Here is a 25004-nt window from a genome sequence, read left to right as displayed (position 1 = left end):
TCCTCTTATATTCCTTTATGTTCTTTTCCTAGAAAACAAGGTATGTTCATCCACAACTACATATACTCTCCCTTTCACCAATAAAACACTTTTTTTTATAATATAAAATTAGTTATTAGGCCCGAACTATGTCTCAGGTAAGAAAAATTTTTATTTATAAATATTATACTTTAAAATGATAACATTAAATGTAATTTGGTCTAGCGGTTAAGACTTTAGTATATGTTCTAGAGGTCCTAGGATCAAACCCTATACTATGTAATTTCTAAATATTTTTTATTGTTGTGAATTACATGGAGTAAAACACCTTTAGGGAGAGCGCCACTTAGCACCGTTCCTTGTTTAGGCACGCCTTTTAATATATTAGTATAGATTACTCCTTCATTGACAGATTATTGAACTGCAACGTACTTCCTCCGTTGTCTTAATTGTATCATATTGACTTTTGACACCATTAACATATTTCACATTTGACCTTGTAATGTCTCATCACTCTCATGTATGACCTTATTAAATCTCTCTCGACATATAGTTGCATAGTATCAACTTTTATAGTCTTTAAGTAAACATAAGTACATAGATTAATATTCAAAATTATAGGTTGGCAAACGTGTCAAAATCTTTGGATACAACTAAAAAGAAAAGGAGAAAATATTATTTTAACCATAAATTAAAAATAATGATTGAGATTATTTAAACTCCACTAGGTTTAAAACTATATTGAATCCAAATCCTTTAAAATGATATTCATCTTAGCTGTCATGCCCTACCCAAATCTAACCCATACATTACACCCATCTTATAAAAACTCACTTCCACCAAAATACACCAAAACACCCTCCCATTTTTCCACCCCTCTAATATTGTACACTTCCCCTAACTAGCTCCATTCCATGGGTTCCTTTGAACTCCAACCCACTATCCAACCCGACCCGGAAAAATCCAAACCCGATATCGACGAAGACGATATCTCCCCGATCGAGGAGGTCCGATTAACCGTCACGAATACCGACGACCCGACCCTACCCGTATGGACCTTTCGGATGTGGTTTTTGGGCCTAGTTTCTTGTGGTATGCTCTCATTTCTTAACCAATTTTTTTCTTATAGGACTGAACCCCTCATTATAACCCAAATAACAGTTCAAGTAGCCACACTACCCCTTGGTCATTTCTTGGCTCGTATCCTACCCGAGACCAAGTTCCGGATCCCCGGGTTCGGACCACGAACCTTCTCACTTAACCCGGGCCCGTTTAACGTGAAAGAGCATGTTTTGATTACCATTTTTGCAAATGCTGGAAGTGCTTTTGGAAATGGATCAGCTTATGCTGTTGGTATTGTTAATATTATTAAGGCGTTTTATAAACGAAATATCTCCTTCTTGGCTGCTTGGATCCTCATTATCACTACTCAGGTATGTAATTAGTAATACTTTCTTATTGTTGCTCTTTAATATATGAGAAATAATACTTCATTAAGGAGATATCTTAGCTGATTATTTTTTATTGTGATGAAAAATCATAGATAACATAGATATGTGGATGTTGTCTAACTTAATTTTGTGGGGGTACGTAGTGTACTTAAAACTACGTGTACATCATTATACTTAGACGCTCATCCATACCCAGAAAAGAATAAAAAAAGATAAGCTAAATATTTGCCCAATGAAAAAGATAAATCAGCATATGATGATATGAATTATTTATTAATTTTTTAGTAATAGTGTACTTAAAACTAAGTGTACATCACTATACTTAGACGCTCATCCATACCCCAGAAAAGAAAAAAAAAAGGATAAAGCTAAATATTCGCCTAATGAAAAGGATAAATTAGCATACGATGATATGAATTATTTATTAATTTTTTAGTATATAATTATTTATTAATGGTCAAAGTTGTTTATCGTTATATCTATGGTTAAAATATACTACCTCCGTTCTTTTTTAGTTGCAACGTTTGACAAATTGCACTATTCATGTTCTCTTATTTGACCACATTTATTGATTTATATGTTAAACAAAATATAGTCATGTGGGGTCTTGTTTGATTCATTTCGATGTAAGCTTTCATAATATCAAATTTTTATAATTTTTACTTACATATAATTAGAGATAAAACAATTTGAAATTGTACATTGGCAAGCGTGAAAGTCAAAACGTTGCAACTGAATAAAAACAGAGGTAGTATGTTACAATTATTAATAACAAAATTACTTATTTCTAGGATTAATGTGTGAAATTTACTAATATAGAAATGAAACTTGACATGTGCACGAGCAGTAGGAGCAATTATTTAGAGGAATTAAGTCGGTGCGGTTTTTTGTTCTTTCTTTTTCTTTTGCACATCATGTTTTTGGTACTGCTCGATTATGCAATTTTCTCTCGTGACATACAAAGAATATGAAATTTTATAGTAGTATTGTAGGACTAAATACTTACAAAGTGGTCTTTTCTTACCTTGTCTTTTTAGATAAGTGAAGCAGTGAAGCCTCATGATTTAGATAATTGTTGGGCCATTTTTTGTTCAAAATATCCGTTGTTTGATGATACAAAAATGGTCTTAATCACTATATTTTGAAAATACTTTTATGAGATTTTCTTTTTTATAAAGCTAAGGAGTAAAATTAAAAGTCTTTAAAGTTGGTATATTAAGTAAAGTCAATATACAAAAATGTTTCCTACAAAGATGGAACTTGTCCCATTCACTGATAGTCTGTTGAAATTAGATGATGTATTGTATTTTAAGTATACAAAATATTTAAGAATTTAGATTGGCCTTTTTGGTTGAAAGTCCTCTTTTCACTCTTGTGATAAGGAATTGATTCTCGTCCTTTTAGGGCGTGATTTTCAAATTCTCCCACTCCCTTTATGTATACATAAAAGAAAAAAAAAACTTTCAGAATAACAACATAACCTTTTCTTTCTTTTTTCTTTGGTAAACCCCATTATTCTGGCCTCATACTTTATACTATCAAGTCATGTTTAATTAGAAGGAAAGTGTATTTAAAGGAAACTATTTTCTTTATTTTTCTTTGTTTGATTTAAATTTGTTCAATTAAGAAAAGGAGAATATAAGTTGAACTTCATTTCACAATGGTATCTAAGTAGGCAAGGGAAGCCACACTCTCTCCCGCTCTATCAAACAATAAAACAACACAAATAAAAGAAAATCAAAAAATAGATTCAAAGGATCGTTATTTTCCTTATAACCAAACAAAAAAAAAATTAATCTAAAATTCAGTTTTCCTCTGAAATATTATTTTCATGAAAACCACTTTTTATTCGAAATATTTTCCATTCAATCAAACACACTCAAACTTTCTAATAGTATTTTTATGAAAAATAACTGTATAATTATTGGATGGGAAGGAATATATAAAAAGGAAAGGAGTGTGATCTCATGATTCCTAACAAAGTCACTCTTTGTCAAAAAAAAAAAACAAAGTCACTAGGCTGAGATAGATGCTTTGACCCACTAGGCCACTAATGTAAGCAAAAATACATAATGCTACGAAGGCTAGAGATCTTGGTCCATGTTTCACGACGCCATTAAGCTGCCAGCTGGCCAATTAAGACAAAGCAATATTTCTACGGATTATTCTTGCTTGCAAGATTTTTGTGTCCAACAGTTTGATGATCTTATTCACTCATTGGGTATTAGGTAAAAAAATAGTCAACTTTTTTTTAAAAAAATAGATAAAACATCAAAGATCAAGCTCGTTGCAAAAAAAATAAGAAAAGATCAATCTATGAAAAGTTCATATAAAAATTTAGAACTCTTGTTTTGGATCGGAAAAAAATGAACTAAATTAGAAGAAACTAAACTGTAATGTATAATTGAAATGATGATGTAAAATGAAAAAAAAAAGGACTTTAAAGCCTTTAGAAGTTAAGTTTAATAATATATCTAAATAGGTTATTGGTCATTTGGTCTAACACAGAAATTACCACCTAACAAGCGATTAGGTGTATTTTGGTCAAAAAAATATTACTTCATCCGTTTCATAATGAGTGAAATATAATTTAATATTTTGTCATTTAAAAGTGATGTTTATTAAATTTTGTGTCCAATTTTTATGTTTCAGCTATTATGGAACGAAGGAAGTATCAATTAATAATTTGACGTGTAAGATTGTGATAGGATACTAGGTTAATAAACAATCATGATAATTGTTTACTGCCTCGGAGTTAGTACACTAGTGTCAACTGCAATTATTGTATGAAGTGATGAAGTAATATAGACAAAATTCTAACACGAATTTCAAGGACATTTTTTTGGGATTTTTCATATTGTATAGAAATAATTTACTTGACAGTGTATGAATACAAGCGGCCGATTATTAGGTGGGGGCGTACTCGTGTAGTAGGGTTGGGGGTAGTGGTTTCATATAATTTTCAAGATGTGAAACGAAAAACCTTTCTAAAATATTGGCTATGTTTCGCAATAATAGTTAGAAGGAAAAGAGTTGAAATTGATAAATTAATTAAAATTGATAAGATATCTAATCAAATTAGTTGTTTTTGTTCAAGTTGATAAATAAATTGGCAAAATTCGTTCTTATCAAATTTTTAGAAAAGCTTTTTTAAATTTTCGTCACCTGATTTTGGAAAGTTAGAATTTTAACTTATATATTTTAATCACCTAAATATTTTATTTTAGTCTATCTTATCTGTTAATGTACCCAAAATGCTTCTCCAAATATAACCACCATCTCTATAATTGAATGTATGAAGTTCTATTTTGTCCCCTCAGGTATTAGGATACGGGTGGGCTGGTTTAATGAGGAAGTATGTTGTGGAGCCGGCCCATATGTGGTGGCCCAACACTCTTGTCCAAGTCTCTCTCTTCAGGCAAGTATATCTACTGGAGAATTATAGTAGTGGCATGTTATTTATCTTAGAACAATTTTAAGACTTGCTATTTTGCTATTCACTGCTAACTCTATACAATCACCTCCCAAAGAGTATAATCTACATCGTACATGTACCATGAATATAATATGTTTAGGCTATGTTTAGTTCACCTGAAATTTTCTGATCTGAACTTATCTGATCTGATATGAATTTATTTTTTCTGATCTGATCTGATTACAAGATCTTATCTTTTAGATTTTCACAAATTATTATAATAGACGGTCTAATTTTAATATAAAATTAGACCATGCAAACCTACGTTCTCTTAAGAAGCCCATTCAATTTCTCTCTAACATAACACTATTTTTAGGTATCTTGCACCATCCTAGTCGTCCATTCTCTTTTCCTCTTTTATTTCCCTTTGAATTTCGAATTAGAACAAACAATTTTTAAAAATAGTTCGTCAATCTTACAAAATGGATTAAACTAGTCACTAAATGGATTAAATCAGTCACTAAATGAATTAAAGAATGTTACTAATGAATAGATTAAACTGGTCACTAAATAGATTAAAATGGTCACAAAATAGATTAAAGTAGTCACTATATTAAGAAATATGATCTATTCTCTTCTTAATATTGGGCTTGGGCCGCGCCTACTTTTAAATTATAAGTAGACGGTCTCTTACAAGACCAACTGTTAGATTTTTCTCAATATATAAGAAAAAATATAGTCATGTGGGGTCTTGTTTGATTCGTCTCAATGAGTACTTTATTAATATTCAATTATTATAATTTTTACTAATATGTTATGAAAGATATAATGATTTTTAAATATAAGCATGATCTGAACTGATCTGAACTTATTTTTTCTGATCTGATCTGATCTGATCTGATTAGATCTGAAATAAGCAAAAATAAGGTGAACTGAACATAGCCTTAGACTTTAGACCTATTTTCTTACTCAATTGGAGGGTTTTAGATGAGCAAATAACCCAAATGAGAGAGTTTCAAATGAGCTACAAAAATAACTTTGGATGTAGCGTACGCAAGATATATTCGGGTGTACGTTCAATTTTTTTGCCAAAAGAGTTGCTTTTATTCCATTCTTTTGCTTTGATTTATGTGCTCATATTTAAAAGAAATTAAGGGGGGAAAATCTCATTGTCTTCCTCCTTTCATGCATCTAAAACTACTGATCTATCAATTGGACCTTATGATTAAATCTCTGTAATCTATTTAATATATCAAACGAACTTTATTATGACCGTATAATCTATTTTCTACTAGCTAGACTCCATCTACTCTAATCATAAATATATTTTGTCCTTGCTTGGTTGACATTATATAGGAAGTCAGAATTCGTAGGAATTGAAATTTTTTGATATTGTTTGGTTGATAAATTTATGGGAATTCCTAAGAAGTTCCACTCACCGCAAAATGGAGGAAATTACTTACCTAGGAGGACCTAGGTAAGTGGAAATATCCTAGGAAATACAATTACATGAGAAAATTAACTTCCAAAAAATTCATACTTCCTACATTAACCAAACAAGCACTTAGATTTTGAGCTTATTGAGTTAATTAATGTTGTAAAATGACTCATACAGACATACACCGACCGTCCTATTAGGATTAAGAAGTTGCTAATGTTGATGTAACTAGTGTTGTTAATATGAAACAGTTCAGTCCATATCACAATAAACGTGTTTGTGTTGAACACTATTACATCAGTTTGATGGGGAAGTTCAATTAAAGTACCTAACTAGATAATGGTGATGGTGATGGTGATGGTGACTTTGACTTGTGTAGCAACTTTTTCAAAAAATACCAACACGTTTAGTTTAAAGTAGAAATAGTTCAAAGCCACCAAAACATCCTCAAAAAGTAGTAGTTACTCCATCCGTCCCATTTTATTTGCTACATTCATTTTATCATAAAGACCAAGGAGGAAGTGGGGACCATTGCCATAACAAGAATTAACAAAAAAGCAAATAGGTAAATTGTGGGACCTATGTACTATATATGAAAATATTTACAAAAACCAAGGAGGGAGTGATGACAAATTTGTAAATAAAGTGTGGGACTTATGTACTATATATGGAAAGATTTGCAAATGTAGCAAATAAATTGGGATACACCTAAATGGCAAAATGTAGCAAATAAATTGGGACGGAGGGAGTACTAGTTAGTACCTTTCATTCCAAATATAGCAGCATTAAAGAATGTATATGAATTATGAACCTTATACCTCAAAACTTTCAACCATCATGACTTGGGACTATATTATCAGTATCACTAATGTTGTGTTATGTACAGCTCATATATTCTTGTATCATAACATATAAAATTTAATTAATTCGATAAACTAAGACGACAAATTAGATGTTAATAGAATAGAAAAAAAAAACCTAAGGAATTATAAAAAAAAAAAAAAACCCCAAGGAATTAGGATGTTTATAAACTTTAGTTAGGGCCAAGTACCTAAAGAGAAATATTGCAAAGTGTTGTCAGTGGCTGTTATTGACTTACTGATCTAACCTCACTATCATGAGGAGAAATCATTATTCTGTGGAAAACGAATTAGGAAGTATTAATCAATTCAACATGTAATAATACAAAAGGTGTGGATGATCTCTAGAGTTAACTTGAAATCTATATCCTAGACTTCTACATAACAATTGAAGATAATAAAAGTGACAAGATTTCGAGAGATGATATGCAAATTCCCCAACTGCATACTAGATCACAATAATAGCCAAGAAATGAACAACTTAATCCTAACCTAACTAGTAACTATATAATTATTATATAATGCCAAAAAAAAAGATAGTATGATGGCGCGACAAAGATATCGAGAAAGAAATGCAAAAAAAAAGTTATAAACAATTACTAATTGTAGAGAAATTAAATTATAGTTAGGATATCAAGAACAGTAGAAGATAGTGTGTTAACCAAAAAAATATTTGCCTCCATTATGTACATTTAGCCACTTAGGGCGTGTTTCATTCGCTAATTAACCGTTATTTGCCCTTTATTTTGTCTAGACTACAGCCTTGGTCATCATTATATTGTTATTCTTTTGGTTATATGTGATAAAAGGAAGACTTCTAATAATATACAAGTCGAATTTTTCAGTCACTGTTGTGTATGCTTGTTTTCTTTTTTGGGCAAGGTGAAGGGCTCACCTTGGGGGGAACAAAGAAAAATCCCAAAGCTGAGCTTGGTGAGAGTCGAACTGGAATATGGAGTTAAGCAACTTGGCCAACTATTCCGAGGTTGCTTCTCCACCATTGCTTAAGAAAGCCCAATATATATCACCAAACTAATTCACAACCTTCATGTTGGAGCCCAACGAACAAAACTTCGAGTTGCTAAACCAGTAAACCATTCCTTCTCGGCTTCCTGCTCTTGATAAAACAAGAAAAGAAATATAAAAGCAGATTGTGAGCTAAGGATTAGATAATTAAATCAAGAGTATGACATCAATCTACAATGGCTGCATGCCAAAGCAATCGCAATGAAGTAGACATGACCTGAGACCTAACCTAACAAGGTATACCTTAATATAATAATTTTAGAAGCACCAAGTCTCTACAATATATATATAAACCTATGTTACACAAACAGATAAGTGTCCAAGTGTCCAACTCAGCTTATTCTGTGAAAATAAATCGATTTCGGTTCAAAATGAAATGTCAAAAAGTGTCCATATCCATGTCAGAAAAGTGCAAGGATGTAAGATGAAAAGTTTGAGTAACATGTAGAATTGACACAAATAAACTGAACTGTTGTTGAGTGCCCATCCTAACATCAATACCGGCTTCCTTTTTATTTCAATTTATGCAGGGCCTTGCATGAGAAGGATGACAAAGAAGAAAAACGGACATCAAGAGCAAAGTTCTTCCTAATTGCATTAATGTGCAGCTTCTTGTGGTATGCAGTCCCAGGTTACTTGTTCTCAACTCTCACAAGTATATCATGGGTCTGCTGGGTATTCTCCCGATCAGTGACAGCCCAACAACTAGGCTCAGGCATGAGAGGCCTTGGTCTTGGAGCCATAACACTAGACTGGTCTGCTGTAGCATCGTTTTTACTAAGCCCCCTCATAACCCCATTTTTTGCCATTGCTAATGTATGCGTAGGTTATGTTCTGATAATATACATCTTCATTCCCATAGCATATTGGGGACTAGACTTGTACAGTGCTCGCAAGTTTCCCATCTTCTCCTCACATTTATTCACGGCTCAAGGTCAAATTTATAACATTTCAGCAATAGTCAATGACAAGTTTGAACTAGATATAGCACAATACGAGAAGCAAGGACAGATCCACATGAGCACCTTCTTTGCTCTTACTTATGGCTTTGGATTTGCTACAATAGCTTCTACTCTTACTCACGTTGGCTTCTTCTATGGAAGGTAATGTTATTACTTCAACCTTTGTTAATGATCCTTCTTTAAACCGATTTTAATGATTGAGACTTTCTCAATGACAAAAACAAAGCTGCACCAACTGTTGACTCTCCTCATTGTCCATGAGAAAGTTTTGTAAACTAAGAAATACGACTATAATGCTATTGAGAAAAGAAAGAACAGAAGATTAAAAATTGAAAGGTGTAAATTTACTCCTTTTATGAGTTATGACTGAGAACTATTGGTTTCTAAGTTACAATGACAAGGAGAGCAGAACATATACTCTTACCAATCAGGCAAAAAGTGACTTCCTAGTTTTCGGACATTTTAGAAGCACAAAAATCAACATGTTATTCAATGAAGTAGGATTGCTAAAGTAATAAGTCTTGTCCATGAGTTATAATTCAAGTGAAGCCTAATTCACCAAGTGGTCGTTTTAATGTAAAAGAATAGAGAACAGTACTGGAATGTCTAACCTGACTCGTGCTAACATATTCAACATACAGGGAGATCTATGAAAGGTTTCGTGCATCATACACAAGCAAAGACGATATCCACACCAAACTGATGAAGAAGTATAAAGACATACCAGCATGGTGGTTTTACCTTCTTCTTGGATTGACAATAACAATTTCTTTTCTGCTCTCCATCTTCTTAAAAGAAGAAGTTCAAATTCCTTGGTGGGCTCTCCTCTTTGCTTGCGGCATGGCATTTGTTTTCACTCTTCCTATCAGCATTATAACAGCCACAACAAACCAGGTAACAGAGTCTAGCATCTCAATTCTTATTACACAAACACTCATCACCATATGATAACCACTGAGTCATCATTGATTACATCCTGCACTGTGGAACTTAACAACAAGCTGGATATGACCTTATGTCGTTTATCTCAAGACCCTGCAATTCACTAAACCCAGGCCATAAGTTTGTCAAGAAGATTATTTGAACATTTTAATCTACGTGGAAAATATAACATGTTTAAGTAATTAACTCTTCACAGAGGAAGAACCACCTTTGTTGGACATTTGAAAAGAAATGAATCACCAACTACCAGATAGAGTTGTGATGTATAAGAAAACAAACAAGCAACTAACTATTCAAATATATAAAGAACCAAATATGAAACCAGTAGAGAGTTGGCTCAGGATGTTAGGCTTCTTTCATACTTTGTCCCAAAATTAACTTCACAGTTGAAGTTTACACAATGTCCAAGACCAACCTTCGACCATAAATATTTGTCATTATATATTGGAAGACTTAAAAGAAGTATACAAATTTTAACAAAAAACATTTGGGAGTTAAAAAAAACCAGATTTAATTTTGATGTTATTAAATTAAATATTTTATGAAAAATCAACACTCAAAGACGAAAAACTGCTGACAAAATTAGTCTGTCTCTGGTGGAGACATTTGCTAGGATGATTACAGGATAACAATTCTCTGAGAGTGAAGTTATTTGGGACAGGGATTAATGAAAAGAAGTACGTCTCAGTAAAGGGGATATCAAGAAGTATCCTTAAAATTATTTTCCAGCAACCTAAATAATCTGACTTTTGTCATACTTTATCTGCAGACGCCAGGATTGAACATAATAACAGAATACATTATGGGCCTCATATTGCCAGGAAAGCCAATTGCAAATGTATGCTTCAAAGTGTATGGTTACATGAGCATGTCACAAGCAGTTTCTTTCCTCAGCGATTTCAAGCTCGGGCACTACATGAAGATTCCACCGAGATCAATGTTTTTGGTTCAGGTATAAATACCTCTCAGTCTCTTACTAAATTAGGAACTAAACTACATGTAACCCATAATAAAGTCAGACTATAGATAGTAAAGTGATTCCAGTGTCCATTACAATTTATCCCTGCTTAAGTTACAGATAACATCATATCTTACTCATGTAGCTCTTTTTATATGACCTTCCAGTTCATCGGAACCATTTTTGCTGGAACCATCAACATTGCAGTAGCATGGTGGTTGCTCAACTCAATTCACAATATATGCGAGGATAATCTGCTTCCAGCTGACAGTCCTTGGACTTGTCCTGGTGACCGTGTATTTTTTGATGCCTCTGTTATATGGGGATTGGTTGGTCCTAAGAGAATATTTGGAGATCTTGGAACTTACAAAGCCATGAACTGGTTCTTCATAGGAGGGGCAATAGGGCCAATTATAGTTTGGCTCTTTCACAAGGCATTCCCTAAGAAATCATGGATTCCATTGATTAATCTGCCTGTACTTCTGGGGGCTACAGCCTATATGCCACCAGCAACAACTGTAAATTACAACGCGTGGATTATAGTTGGAACGATTTTCAACTTGTTTGTTTTCCGTTACCGAAAGCAATGGTGGCAAAGGTACAATTACATACTTTCAGCAGCTCTGGATGCTGGGGTTGCCTTCATGGGAGTGCTGCTGTATTTCTCACTAGGTGTAGAGGATAAAAGCTTGACCTGGTGGGGTACAAATGGCGAGCACTGCAATCTAGCCAGCTGTCCAACAGCCAAGGGCATTGCGGTTGATGGATGCCCTATCCACTAGTTTCTGTATAAGTATACACTCTCCCATACAACTTATGATCGATAGAATCTAGTTTATTTATTTAGTGTAAAATTGTAAAAACTTTCCAAAAATCTGGAGAAAAAACCAAGTGTAATATCTACATTCACATCCCGATTTTAGGCATTAGCAACAGTTTAGTTTTTAGATCAGAAAGATATTGTTGCGTCTATTGCCTGTTGTACTTAGAAGCAACAAGCAAACAGTGCTCTACTTCCTTGCCTTTTGTCTACTCTTTGCAGCTACGGAAGCATGAAGGAGTTATATACTCTATTCGACCCAATTCGAATGCCTCACTCATTAAAGGGTCAGATTTGACAAATATCGCAACGAATGAGATAGAAAGTCACATGGAAATTATATGTTGATTAACAAGGTAAGAGTTAAATTCTAATATTCTAAAAAGTAGAAAATAAGGAATTAATGTGAAGCAGGTATCAAACGACTCCGATGGCAGTAAAAATATAATCAATAGTTTTTTGAAACAATGCCAAACAATAAAAGAATAATAGGGGAATCAGAATTCAGAACTACACGTCTAAATGCGAGCTCCTAGCAGTCTTGCAGGAAGCATGTTCTTCAAGATTTAGTCACCTAAACATGAGGTGAAAAGTCAACAAATCCTGGACTGATGTTTCATTCAGTATATGCTATACTTAACATGGATCTAACAAGAACCAAGCATAGGTGTTCTCCAAGAACTTCAACAAGTTGATTATCACAAAGCTTCAGCAATAATGTCCATTGGAGAAGTTGGTGGAGACATTCCAAGCACAGAACCAAAAGCATGCAGGAGAAAAATATCTATAGATATCAAATTACTCCCTTCATCCGGAAATGATAATCACACAATATCAGGACTCATATTAAAGATGCGTCATCACTAACTTCGAGCATTATGACACTCTTGTTATCACTCATTCTAACGTTTTGGTAAATCCAATCACAAACCATTAGTATTTTGATTAAGAAACTTCATTTACACCTCAAAATACTTTATCCCAGAATGTCAAAATATGGATATGTGACATAGGCCAACATCTTATTATGTAAAAAGGGCACAGATGATACCTACATTTAACTTGATAAATTGACAGAGCGCCACGTGTTGTATTCATCCATTCTTATGATGAAGGAGCTAGAACAAGGTGAACCTCCACCGCCATATGCCTACATAATAAATGAAAAACTGCTATTTATAATGCTTCATCTCAAGCATCCAAAAGAAGAGAAACTCGATTAAGTGCAAAAGGGAAATAAACACAATGTCTAAATCAACACCTTTGCAATCTCAGAGGTGTCTACGCTGCCATCAGTACTTCTCAAGCACACTTTGAGGTTCCTGCGTTGCATAAAAACAACAGCTCCTATAGGCCTGGGCAAGAAGATATTCCAGAAGATGACAAACAAATAAGAGAAACACTGAAAATTCAGAATGTGATATATTTTACATGGCCAAGAAATATTCAAATGTGAAACCATTTTTTTATGATAAAATTCAAGAGTGCAATAATTATCCTCGCAAAATCAAAAGCAGAACTGCAACCAGCAACATGAAGACACTTATACAGTTGTTCATGCTCTATCCCATAAGCTAGCAGACCATCACAGAAATAAAATAAAAAGTAAATAGCTACAAATGCATATCCTCTGCTAGTACCAAGCAAAGGCTGGCACGGTGGCACTAGTCATTACGAAAGGTTTTTAGTCAGCTGTCAGCACAGCCCAGCCAACAAGCATACATGCCTTAAGGTAATTCTTTAAGTAAAATATAAAGAAAATAAAAGTATGACCTTACTGGCTTTAACTGCAACAAAACAATGAAACCTATTGTTTTTTTTTGCAATTCAGTATTAATAACTAAACACCAATGTTACCATCTTATTGAAAAAGTTGAAATGATTTGTAATAACTCATTTTTTTTCAAGTGAGTAGCAAACTAATATGGCCATTGAAAATATGCAAATTTGATGGAAGACCAACGAGCCTCCCCATACCATTTTCACAAGACATTGGCCCAAGAATAGCCGAAGCATAACCCATGCCTTTTCACACATGGCAACCTATGCCTAAATGGGGACATAGACATCTATAGATATGTTCTGCGCTATAGGCTGTCAGTTACACAATTCTGCTTTAGAGAAGTTACCTTAAGCCAGCTGCAGCACTTCTAAAACTAAGCTCTTTCCCGACTTCATCGCTGAGGTCCGGATTGCTATCAGCTCGAACTCCCTGATTAATGAACAGGAATAATTCTAATTCATGATGGAAGTTCTTTTCTACTATTTTCCCTTTTGAATCAGGAGGAAAAAACATAGGATGGTTCATAAGAAGCGTCAGGCATTGTTACGGAAGAAAAAGAAAAAGTCTGTCAGAAAAATACAGAATTAAAAGTAAAAGATCTGTCCAAAGATACCAGGCACTCTCCATATAAACCTCGACCTAGCCGAAGTTTAAAAACTTTCTCCATAAACTCTTTTGCTGCATCCTTACGAGTTAAAAGTTTGGAATTTCCCATCATAATCAGTTCCTTAGCACTCATCTCCAAAAGCTGCATTCAGACGTTAAATATCACGTTTGTCAAGAGAAAGAAAGGGAAATACGCACACCCACACCCATATGATCAAATCCATACTATCTCACTAAATATGCTAAAGTTGTTTGGGCAGCATCAAGAAAACTTTTTATAAGAGATAGATAGAGAAAAATAACAAGGGGACCCATATTAATGAGGAGAGAGATAGAGAGAGAGACAGAGATAAAGAATTACATAAAAAAAGGGAGTTAAGCATAAAGTTGAGCCCCGAGTTTTAGTATTTTTCACCAATTAGGGACTCTAAGTTTTTTTTTCACCAATTGGGTACTCGGATTGATTTTCACCACAATAAACCATAACCACCCCTAATCAACTCTCTCCTTCGGTACTCCCCTCACCCCTTTCTCTCTCTTCCCCACAAACACAAACACAGACACTCACCCACACAAACACCATATGCAACAAAACAACCACCACTACACACCTAGCTACAACCGCCAGCCACCACTCCACTTCAACACCGACCAAGCTCCACCCATCTAACCACTCCAGCAAACCCAACACCACCATTGTTAACCACCCCAAAACCCACCCTAAACCTGAGCACAACCCCGCAAACCAACATCAAATCCAAACCCCACCACGAGACAGCCCACCAATCCACCAACCATCCACCTCTAGCATAATCAAATCGGCGACACTCAACCCAAACCAACGAGCAAACCAAACGAAAGAAGAAGGTGGTGAGAGAGAATTTCGAACAACAACCACCACCATTGTTGCTGAGGTTGTTCGTTTTCTGCTGTTGTTGGTGTGAGGGTGTTGAGCGGCGTGTGGCGGTGACTGGAGGTCCAGTGAGATCTCAGGTGAGGGTGAGCGAGCATGAGTGCGGGTAGGTGTGTGAGGATGAGGGTGGTTGCACGTGGAGGGACGGTGGTCGGATAGGGGCGGCCAAGGTCGCTCGCCAGTGGTGGTTGTGGTGGCGGACAGTAGGGTAGTGGTGGGGGTTGACTGCTAGTCGGATGAGGGGGTGGTGGTGGTTTGTGGCTTAATTTGGCATAGGAGAGAGAAATTTATGGTTTGGGTCTAATGAGGAATCAAACCAAAGGGATTAGCTATAATTACTGCTTTTCCATAAGCCCATTGATATATGAAATCCAGATTCCTCATACTCCTCTGGTCCTCTTATATCTAATATATGTAGATACAAATGCATCTTCTTGTCAAGAAAGCATTGCCAGTGATTGTAAAACGCCACATGTGGTGTCCTTCCAACAAGTTGAATCTCAATCTATACACACAGACGAAACATGGTCCACATAGTGCCAATATATGGTCATAATGTGTTCCTCCGGATCAATGAGGAGAAAAGCAAGTACACTTTCATACCACCCCCTCCTCCCCCTCCTCCCCCTTCCCCCCTTCCCCCCTTCCCGGTCCATCAATCCAAAGAAGCCATATATGGAATGCAACCAAGTGGTAAGGCAAAATGCAAAAGTAAACAAAGTCAAAGATAAGAGTATCATGAAAAAATACTACAAGAGCCCCATGATCAACTGTCACGTTATTACAGACCTGCTCATACATGTGAGGATTAGTGATGCAGTTCAGCTTTGACCTCCATTCTGAAATCCCAATACTAAAAGCCCGAATATCAGGCAACCTCCATTGACGTAGATCTCCATCTTCAAGGTAATTCAAGAGCAACTCTATACGACATTGATCATCTGAGTTTAGTAAACTACTAGCCAGACCCTGCATCACACAAAGTAGATGATGCTTCTTTTATGAATATAATCATGTATAAAACTATAAATGCTAACCATATCACAGGGGAGTGTAATGATCACTAACATTTCCATCAAGTGACTTCATGCATTCAAGTTGGCCAGAAAAATATTCATACACGGCCCTTGAGCTACTCCTCCCAACATCCACATGAAATGTGAGTTTTGCAGAACAATCTTCGGCAGAAGGGATCTTCGAAAATGTTGACTTTCTATGATCAAAGCATATCACTCTGGTATCAAGGGAGAGAGAAAGAAGTCAATTTCCAAATACAAGAAGCTTATTTCCCATAATAAAGCAGCTCAATGACATAGTTTTTTCACAAGCTTACTCGCATGCTGTCCTCCGTGAAAGCTGAACAGCAAATCCTTTTGGACCAATGAAATCAAGGAAATAGCATGTCTTGAGTCCTTCAAAACATAAATCTTCGACCCTGTTGTCACGGACATAAAGCTTCAACATACACAGAGCTGGTATATATAAGCACATTTTTACAACATCCAAATCCATACATGAAAGAAAACAGAACCATCTTATAGGGTTGAAATTTAGGATTGACATCTCTAGAGAGAGATGTAAAGATATGTTCTCAATAAAATGGTTTTAAAAACCTAGGCTCTCACTCAACATCCCCCTCTTCTCCCTCTGCTCACCCCTCATTCAAGCTCAAACCTCCAGCTAGTCGCTGCCTCTAAATCGATCTTCTTTTCATGCTTTTCAATCTGCTGAAATTCATCCTCTGCTCAACAATTGTGGCAGTGGAGAACACCTATCTGCCAGCTCATGTCTCGTCACCTACTGACATAGATTAACTGTTTTGCTCTTCTTCTCCCCTTTTCTTGGCAATTTTATCAATATGACTGCCTCTTGGGAGTTGGGAATATTGTGCCACTCTTTTACTCCATCCTACAAAACCTGTGAGTTGTGACGCTGAATATGTTAATAGCCAGAGGAGTGAGAGGATTTTTCTTGGTCAATTCACCAATTAGAAAAAGGTATCCGGTACAAACATGGTTCAGGCTCTGACATCTTCTTTTGGCTTAAAAATTGGTGTACGAATAGTAGCCTTATCGAATATCTGAACAGTCCCATACCTAAGGTACCATCCAAAATAGGTTCGAGTGGGTGGCGTCTCAGCTTGATAAGGAGTCCCTGGCCTGGGCTGGATGGCACTGCCGCAATCTCGCGGTTTTTGAGGAAAGGCCTACGGATGTTAGGCGCATATCGGTTGGCTTTGTGAGGCTGGTGAATGACTATGCTAAATATGCGAGGGAGGTGTTTAATAATGGGATGATAGGGGCAGTGAACTCACCCTCTTCGTGGATTCCCCCTCAGGTGGGTTTTGTGAAAATAAATTTTGATGCGCACATATATGATGGTGGCGGCGTGGGTTGTGGCGTGGTTATTCGTGATTGGTGTGGCTGTGTTGTGGCGGCAGGCGTGAGAAGATGGGATGGACGATGGTCTGTGGAGATGGCGGAAGCCCGTGCTGCACTATATGGAGTCCAGATGGCTCGCGGTTTGAATTTGCGCAACGTAGTGCTGGAAGGGGATTCCCTAAGTGTCTGTAATGCAATTGCAAAACATGGGGTGGGAGAGGCTCCTATTTTATATGGTTTGATGAACTTAGATATTTGAGTTGTGATTTTGATGCTTTTTCTTGTTGTCATGTTAGGAGGTCGGGTAATTGTGTTGCCCATTTAGTAGCTCGATGGGCGGTAGCTCCAAATGAGGAGTTGTACTTGTTGTCTGATTTTCCCCAAGGTTTTTTGGCCTTGGTGGAGCTTGATTTATGCTAATTTTGGTGTGTTTTCCCCTAAAAAAAAAAAAAAAGGTACCATCCAAAATCTAATAATTAAAGATATCGAAACTCCATTGCTCATGTTCAATTTGGTCTACAGCACAAAAATTTCTACAGAAGGTGATCAAGTTGTCGACAAACTCTCAACAATCAAGTTCTCCACAATATCGAAAATCCTCCTTAGCTTTTTTTACAAATAAAAAGAAAAGTTCCACCATTAAGATTTGCCTAATTATTATTGTACCTTCGTAGGCACTTCAACACAAAGTTCAGGACTGGATATTATATATCTATAATAAACGGAGGAAGAGAGGAACGAAAAACACCTGCTCTTCTCAAGTTACTTCAAACTTCTTACAAGATCTTTTCCGTAATACACTCAATTGTAGCATAATTGTGGCCGGATTTAACTAGTTTAGGCGTCACATAGACATTTTAATCAAGTAAAGTTTGATGATCAAGTATCATATACAAAACAGACACAAAAATAATAATAATGACCAACAAATCAAATAGGCAGTGCATAACTGCGTATGTTCTTTGTTCAAAGTACGCGTAACAGTTAAACTCACTTCTTCATCAATATTTTCAGCCTGGAATCACGAATTCTAACTTCCAAACATCACAACAAAAACGGTTAAGAATAAAAGTCATCTACATTTCTAACTCTTCACTTTCTCCTTTCCTCAACAGCCAAACTAAAACAACACGATTTTTCCTATAATCTACAGGACACTGACAAATTTCAGTAATTCAAATAAATCTAGGTTTATTATTCAATACTATAGATTATAAACTGCATGCATGCTCGTAAAATCGTCATCAGATAGTACCTAAAATCATGAATTGGTAAAAGAATTCACAGATAATAAAAATGCTATATTATCAATTCGATCACAAAATATACAATAATTAATTACCTTAAGAAAATGACTATATTATCAATTCAATCACAAAATATACAATAAACTTAGATTTAATATTAAGACTATATAGATTATTTGCATGTATGCTCGTAAAATCGTCATCAAATAGTACCTAAAATCATAAATTCCGGTAAAAAGCAAAAAAAAAAAAGTATATATACAATAAAAAACGACTAAATTATGAATTCGATGACAAAATATTGAAAAAATTAGTTACCTAAAAGGGACGACGGAGGAAAAAGGCAAAACGAGACAAGGGAGATGGAGGTGAGAGTGAAAGAGGTGAGTGAAGAGAGCTGAAAATGCGCCGGAAAATGAGGGATAGTTGTAGAGTGCTATTATCGGCGTTTTTTCGGCGGCGGCTTTTGCGATCGCTTCTAGTGTTGCGTCTGAGCGCAACTGCCGGAATGACGACGAAAGCGATGGAGTGATTCTCCGGCAGCGATGAAGTAGTGAGATTGGCATTGTAATTAGGAGTCTTAACTCTCAAGGAGGTTTTTTCTTCTCGCAAATTTTTGTAAATAGGACACCTGAGCTAAGCCAAACAACAAAAAGAAAAGGGAAGCGGACTCGTTATGTCGGGTAAATTGTGTTATGTCTAGTCAGGCCCGGAGGTGGCCCGAATTTCGCTCGGTTCTTAGGCCTGTTCTCTTCGGCATAAAACAGCTGAATTGATCTGAACTGAATTGAATTAAAATGAATAGTGATATGTGAGAGTAAAAGTATTGTAATAGGTTAGTCACTTGAGAGTAAGGGGAAAGAATAAGGAAAATTACTACCCTCAAAGTGCCTTTAATGGGAATTGAACCCCTAACCTTGAGGTTGGAAGGGTGTTCTTGCTCTCCTTACCACTAGATCAAATTTGAATATACATTCATGAGTTTATAACAACTACTTAGTACTTACCAACTCGGGTCTGGCCCGGCAAACAGGCACGACCTGACCCTTGTATGGGTCTAGGACTTATCATGTCGAATTTCCACTTTTTATGGGGAACAGTTGACATAAGTTAATACTTACGACGCGTTCTCTTCACCTTAATAAATAAAGTTTCAGGTCTAATCAGTTCAGATAAGTTCAGTTAAGTTTAGATAAGTTTGAATCAGGTCCAAACATGACAATAAGTTCCAATCAAGTCCAATAAGTTTCAATAATGTGTAATAAGTTCCAACCAGGTCTAATCAGGTCCAATAATTTCCGATAAGGTCCCAATAGTCAATGATCAATAAGTTTGAATTGAAATTTTAATTAAAGTAACACTATGATTATTATTTAGTATTATACTGCTATTTAACTATTCATATTACGATTAACCGACGTATTTTATTAATTTTTTAATTACGGTACCATCATTATTATATAGTATTATATTTGCATTATTATTTTAATACTCATATTATTATTGGCTGATTATGTTATTATTAAAAAAATATTACAATCATGATCATATAAAGTTAACAATAATAATCATCATAATTATAATATTTTGCAATTTATCTTAATATAATTAGATATAACATGTTTTCGTTACTAATAACAATGAAAGATATAAATATTATTAATTGATTTCAAACTAGTGCTTTATGAAATCAAAGCAACAATATTAGATATATTAGTGGTGAAACTTTTTTATAAGCAAACATAAAATAGTATTTTTTTTGTTAATATGTTAATCATAAGAGATAACTAACAATTACAGTACTATTATTTTGAAGGATAAATATTAATGATTTTATGTTATAATAATAGTATTTATGTTATTACTCATTGTTTTTTTTTTTTTGTTAAATAAGGTCAAATAAGATCCAATTAGTTTCAATAAAGTCTAATAAGTTCCAATCAAGTTCAATAAGTTCCAATAAGGTGAATAACTTTCAATCAGGTCCAATAAGTTCCAATCAGGTTCAATTAAGTCTAATAAGTTGAATCAGGTGTAATAAGTTAAGGGCCTGTTCTCTTCGGCATAAAACAGCTGAACTGAACTGAATTGAACTGAATTGAACTGATCTGAACTGAATAGTGATATGTGAGAGTAAAAGTATTATCAAAAGCTGAGCTGAACTGAACTGAACTGAGCTGAACCGAACTGAACTGAAAATAAGATAGGGAGAACAGACCCTAAGTTCAATTCATTTTAATTTAATTTATTTTACTTCAATTCAGTTCAATTTATGGATATTCAGGTGAAGAGAACACAATGTTCAACCGTTGATACGATACCCAAATCCCAAACCTTTATAAAATACTTTCTATTATAATGCATAGTGTCTTGAGATATTTTCATCTCTCTCTTCTCCAATCTACCTTTCCCGCATTAGAAAAAAACCGATTATTTTATGGAGTATACTTTCATGATATATTCTTCCCATTTCCCATGGTGTTGTGTCTTCTCAACGCTGTCTTCCTCATTTTGGCGCGCCTTAATCTAACGCTGATAATTCGTTCTCCAATTTTTTTCAATGGAATTCAAGAGTGCAAAAGGTAAATTCTGTCTTTTTTATACAACAATAATCTCTTTGCTTACTACTACATATTATTGCACCTATAAATTATAATCAAACATTTAATTTTCCGTCTTCAATTTGAAGGTAAAATTTGAAATTATAGTTCCGAATATCAAATGCTACTGTTCTAGGTTCCCAGTATTACGGTACGTTAAACTTTTCTTTTTATTATAGACTGTAATTGCATGATCTTGGATTATTATTTATTGTTAAGTGTAGTTGTGAATTGTGATTATGATACTGTTGAACATGATGTTGTTTCGTTAGGTTGGAGTTTTCTCAGCTCCTTGATGAATGATATAGGTGTACTACTGTACTTTAAGTATATTGCTCGGACTCAGGTACTCACTACTCGTGTCGGACATGAATACATGTCCGTTTCGACTATTTATAAAAAAACTAGTTTTTAGGCTCGGGCTATGCCTTAGGTGCTTATTGTTTTCATAATTAATATTTTACTTTAAAATGATATCATCAAATATCATTTGGTTTAATGGTGGCGTTCCTTGGTTAAGACTTAAGAACACCTTAATAGATATTATAAATCTGGCCTAAAACAAAAGTATCGAGGATTTCACTCGGACATGTAAGGTGAAATAGAGAGTCCGAGTAACATAGCTGGTTAGATACTTAGATCATTAGATGCATAAATCCTGAGTGCTTGATTTCATTCTTTGATTGTTCCTGATTTTTAATTTTTTGGTGGGTTTGTTCTCTAAGATTTTTGATAAAAAATTTACTACTTGCTTGTTTGGTGTGCTATGCAAGTGGAATTTGTTAGTTGTTTCCCTTGAGATACGGTGCTGCCTGACCATAGACTGTATTCTTCACCATGTTATCAATTTTTTCATTATTTATTGGCCTTGGAAACAATGAACATTTGCTTTGTCTTGCAAGTGGGCTATGCTTTTTATTTAAGATTAGTATATCCTGACAATTGTAGTCTTGGAAATATAGATAAATTCTTATGCGCGTGTGAAGAATCGTCTTTTGTAGATTGTGTATCAATTCAGACCCGTCCCTGACATTTTGGAGGCCTTGTGGCAAAGTCAGAAATAAAGTCCCCAATGTAGGAGTAATATAAAAAAAGCAGTGTATAAAATTCAAGTTTATGCAACAGTAAATGTGTTATTTTTTTATAAATAGTAAATATTACTTATAAACATTACTTTGTATTTACTATTTAACAATTATTTGATTAAAAAATTAAAAACATTGACCTTTTAAATTATACAAATATATTATTACTTACCCCAAATGCTCATTTCTAAACGCGAAATGACTTCTAACATTTTATATCAATACACTCTTAACAAATTTTGCTATATACTCCTAATAAGATGGCTAGACCATCTAATTACAACTAAAAAATTAGCATTATGGAATTATCAGAAGACATATTTAAATACAAATATTTCACAACTGACCCAAGGATCAGGCAGCAACATTGAAATATACAAAAAATAATTCAGAAAGACAATTGAAGCCTGAAGGAACAAACAAATTTCACCCTACAAAAAATCTTCCGGAAAAAAAAAAGAAAAGCAAACATACTCGATACCATAATTGTAGTTTCAAGGAACACAAAGAGAATAAAAATACTATTGAAGGAGAAAAACAAAGAAACCAGATTTTTAGATCCAGTTCATCAATAAGATTGAGTAAATAAAAAAAGACTTGAAGGAGTAAGAATATTAGAAGGCTAATATGAGGCCATTGTAAATTGGAGGAGGAATTGAATTTACATGGGAACTTTCCAAAATTTAATATGGTAAAGCCGTAAAGGTGAGCTGCATTGCTGTTAGTGAGACTGGAGAAGATAAATAATTTTTGATAGCCGTGCTTATACTTTCCTTTCTAATCATTAAATTTTCATTTTTTTAAAAAAAAAGCTTAACAGAATTTTATAGTACGTTGGGCTTCTCTCCCTTAAGCCCTGGGCGCCCCTCCTGCTGAGCCCCAGGGACGGGCCTTTGTATCATCCATCAAAATGCCAATACTACATACTCCATTTCCCAACAAGTAAAGACCAGGTTATGTCATAGGGTGAAAAATTGGATGAACACATGCACCCTCCATCCAGCTTTGTTGGTAGCCTTTATATATGATACGTTTACAAGATTCATTAAGTACATGTTTCCTTTTCTTCAGTTTTATTCTCGGTATCTTCAGTTATTCAATTAGTCAATGCTGGCATGTATACAAGAAAAATTTATATAAAATTTTATAAAGCAAACCTGCAGATATTTGGGGACATATTATAATGGAATCTAGGAACACCAATTAGGATGGAAAGATTACCATTATAGAGAATAACCTTGCATTAAACTTGAGAGGTGGATATGAGATTTTTTATGGTAACTTGGCAATTTTCTTCTAGTAAGGGTGGCATTGATTGATTGTATATGAATGTTGTGAGCTATTGCAGTTTATGATTTAAACGTATTTGGTAAAGAAGCAATACTTGTTGAAATTGTGGAAGACACGTGTTTTGGGTAAGGAATGAGAAACTCTGTTACATTATTTTATATGTGCACATTCATGATTCATGATATGTTGAACTATATATTGTTGAGTGGCAAAACCACTTTTTTGTATTAAGTTTGATGAGGTCATTGAGCTTATACTTCGTGCTAGTTGCATAAATGGTAAGAGGACGTAATGGTTATTAGCTTTCTTGTCATTTCGATTTTCAATTTGTGAACTATACATCTCAATTTGTCCAAACCCACTTTGGTGACTTGGCTTGTAAACTAATAAGTTTTGTATTGAATTTTTACACAGGAAACTAAACTTATAAGGCTTTTGTTTCTACATATTCTTGGCTTAATATTGGTACCGAATCTGGATGCATATGCAGGTGTTTATATGAGTGTTTATTTGTCCATAGAACGCGTGAGATGCTAGAGTAAGTATTCTTGCGTACTCAGGTCCCCAAACATCTATCTCAGGTTCAGGTAGATGTTAGTGCTTTTGCCAAATTAAAGGTTGTCATGTGGGTTGTGTTGTAAAGGGTATCTGGAGACAGATCTGAAGGCCTTGTATGAGCTTGTTGCTTTTTTTTCTTTGTTCTCCATGTTTTTTCCTTACTGATATTCCAAACTACTGAATCGCATTTCTTCCATTTTTGTGGTTAGAAAACTTTTTTTTTGTATTTACCCCTAATCTAATATTTAACCTTTATATTTCTTCTTGATAACCTTCATGTTCCATCTAGTGGCATCTACACAGGCTTGCTGCTATGCCCCATTTTTGTCCTGTATAGTCCACATTACTGTAATTTGTCTCTTTATGAGGTTTAAGCTGTGCCTCACATGTGGTCAGAGCGCTGCGGGTCTTTTGCTTTCTGATTGTGCTCTGCTCTTAAAAGAAGTCTGGACCATGGCTCCCCATTATTCCATTTTCTTGTAAGAACATTTTTTCACCTATTTGTACAGTGTTCATTCTTTCTGCTGCGGGCTGGCCGACCCCTCATTGTTAACTCTAGAAATCCTCTCTTGTGTGTTGTAAGAAAATCAGTTGTGTGCTTATTATGGCTTGCTGGGGCGAGCCAGACTTGAAGTGCGAGGGAGCCAGAGATTTGATAAGGGAGAAATAAAAAGAAAATATAAATAAGAT

General features: G+C 34.8%; 2 protein-coding genes and 1 long non-coding RNA gene across 24 annotated transcripts in view; 2 read left to right on the top strand and 1 right to left on the bottom strand.

Moving 5' to 3' along the window:
• Positions 1 to 752: 752 nt before the first annotated feature.
• Positions 753 to 11978, top strand: LOC104904777 (oligopeptide transporter 4). The gene is made up of 6 exons (XM_010693151.4): positions 753 to 1412; positions 4751 to 4848; positions 8700 to 9272; positions 9773 to 10025; positions 10843 to 11025; positions 11199 to 11978. The coding sequence occupies exons 1-6, from the start codon at positions 894 to 896 to the stop codon at positions 11811 to 11813; spliced, it is 2241 nt and encodes a 746-aa protein (XP_010691453.1). The 5' UTR covers positions 753 to 893; the 3' UTR covers positions 11814 to 11978.
• On the bottom strand, positions 7730 to 19439 carry LOC104904778 (uncharacterized). 10 transcript variants are annotated; one of them, XR_008967753.1, is made up of 10 exons: positions 19100 to 19438; positions 16487 to 16588; positions 16222 to 16387; positions 15943 to 16122; positions 14248 to 14382; positions 13981 to 14063; positions 13113 to 13206; positions 12907 to 13001; positions 9856 to 10176; positions 7730 to 8260 (listed from the first exon to the last, which is right to left on the bottom strand). XR_008967753.1 is itself a non-coding variant. In XM_019252097.2 (9 exons), the coding sequence occupies exons 1-8, from the start codon at positions 19345 to 19347 to the stop codon at positions 12909 to 12911; spliced, it is 1101 nt and encodes a 366-aa protein (XP_019107642.1). In that variant the 5' UTR covers positions 19348 to 19439; the 3' UTR covers positions 7730 to 8255; positions 12907 to 12908. The 10 variants fall into 10 exon arrangements, 6 of the variants coding, with proteins under 6 accessions (XP_019107642.1, XP_048492807.1, XP_048492808.1 ...); XR_008967752.1 differs by having other exon boundaries at positions 7730 to 8255; XR_007270048.2 differs by having other exon boundaries at positions 9873 to 10176.
• Positions 19440 to 21140: 1701 nt separating this feature from the next.
• The window catches only part of LOC104904775 (uncharacterized), a 23987-nt gene continuing 20123 nt past the window's right edge, over positions 21141 to 25004 (top strand). For 5 of the 13 annotated variants that reach the window (XR_007270151.2, XR_008967842.1, XR_008967832.1 and 2 more), the window contains exons 1-3: positions 21142 to 21363; positions 21471 to 21532; positions 21654 to 24793. This is a non-coding gene — a long non-coding RNA (uncharacterized LOC104904775). Of the gene's footprint in view, positions 21364 to 21470; positions 21533 to 21653; positions 24794 to 25004 lie in introns of all 13 variants that reach the window. The other 8 variants (XR_008967836.1, XR_008967833.1, XR_008967839.1 and 5 more) reach the window with 6 other exon arrangements.

Source organism: Beta vulgaris, chromosome 9 (genome assembly GCF_026745355.1).
Source record: "Beta vulgaris subsp. vulgaris cultivar EL10 chromosome 9, EL10.2, whole genome shotgun sequence".
Lineage (NCBI taxonomy): Eukaryota > Viridiplantae > Streptophyta > Magnoliopsida > Caryophyllales > Amaranthaceae > Beta > Beta vulgaris.
The sequence above is the reverse complement of the archived record's forward strand: the minus strand, read 5'-3'. Positions and strand labels throughout refer to the sequence as shown.

Coding starts and splice junctions, on each gene's coding strand:
- LOC104904778 (XM_019252097.2), bottom strand. CDS start 19,347: ATGCCAATCTCACTACTTCATCGCTGCCGGAGAATCACTCCATCGCTT. Junction 14,064..14,247: donor GTTTATATGGAGAGTGCCTG/GTATCTTTGGAC, acceptor TTCATTAATCAG/GGAGTTCGAGCTGATAGCAA. Junction 13,207..13,980: donor AGTGCTGCAGCTGGCTTAAG/GTAACTTCTCTA, acceptor CTTCTTGCCCAG/GCCTATAGGAGCTGTTGTTT.
- LOC104904777 (XM_010693151.4), top strand. CDS start 894: ATGGGTTCCTTTGAACTCCAACCCACTATCCAACCCGACCCGGAAAAA. Junction 9,273..9,772: donor GTTGGCTTCTTCTATGGAAG/GTAATGTTATTA, acceptor TTCAACATACAG/GGAGATCTATGAAAGGTTTC. Junction 11,026..11,198: donor GATCAATGTTTTTGGTTCAG/GTATAAATACCT, acceptor ATGACCTTCCAG/TTCATCGGAACCATTTTTGC.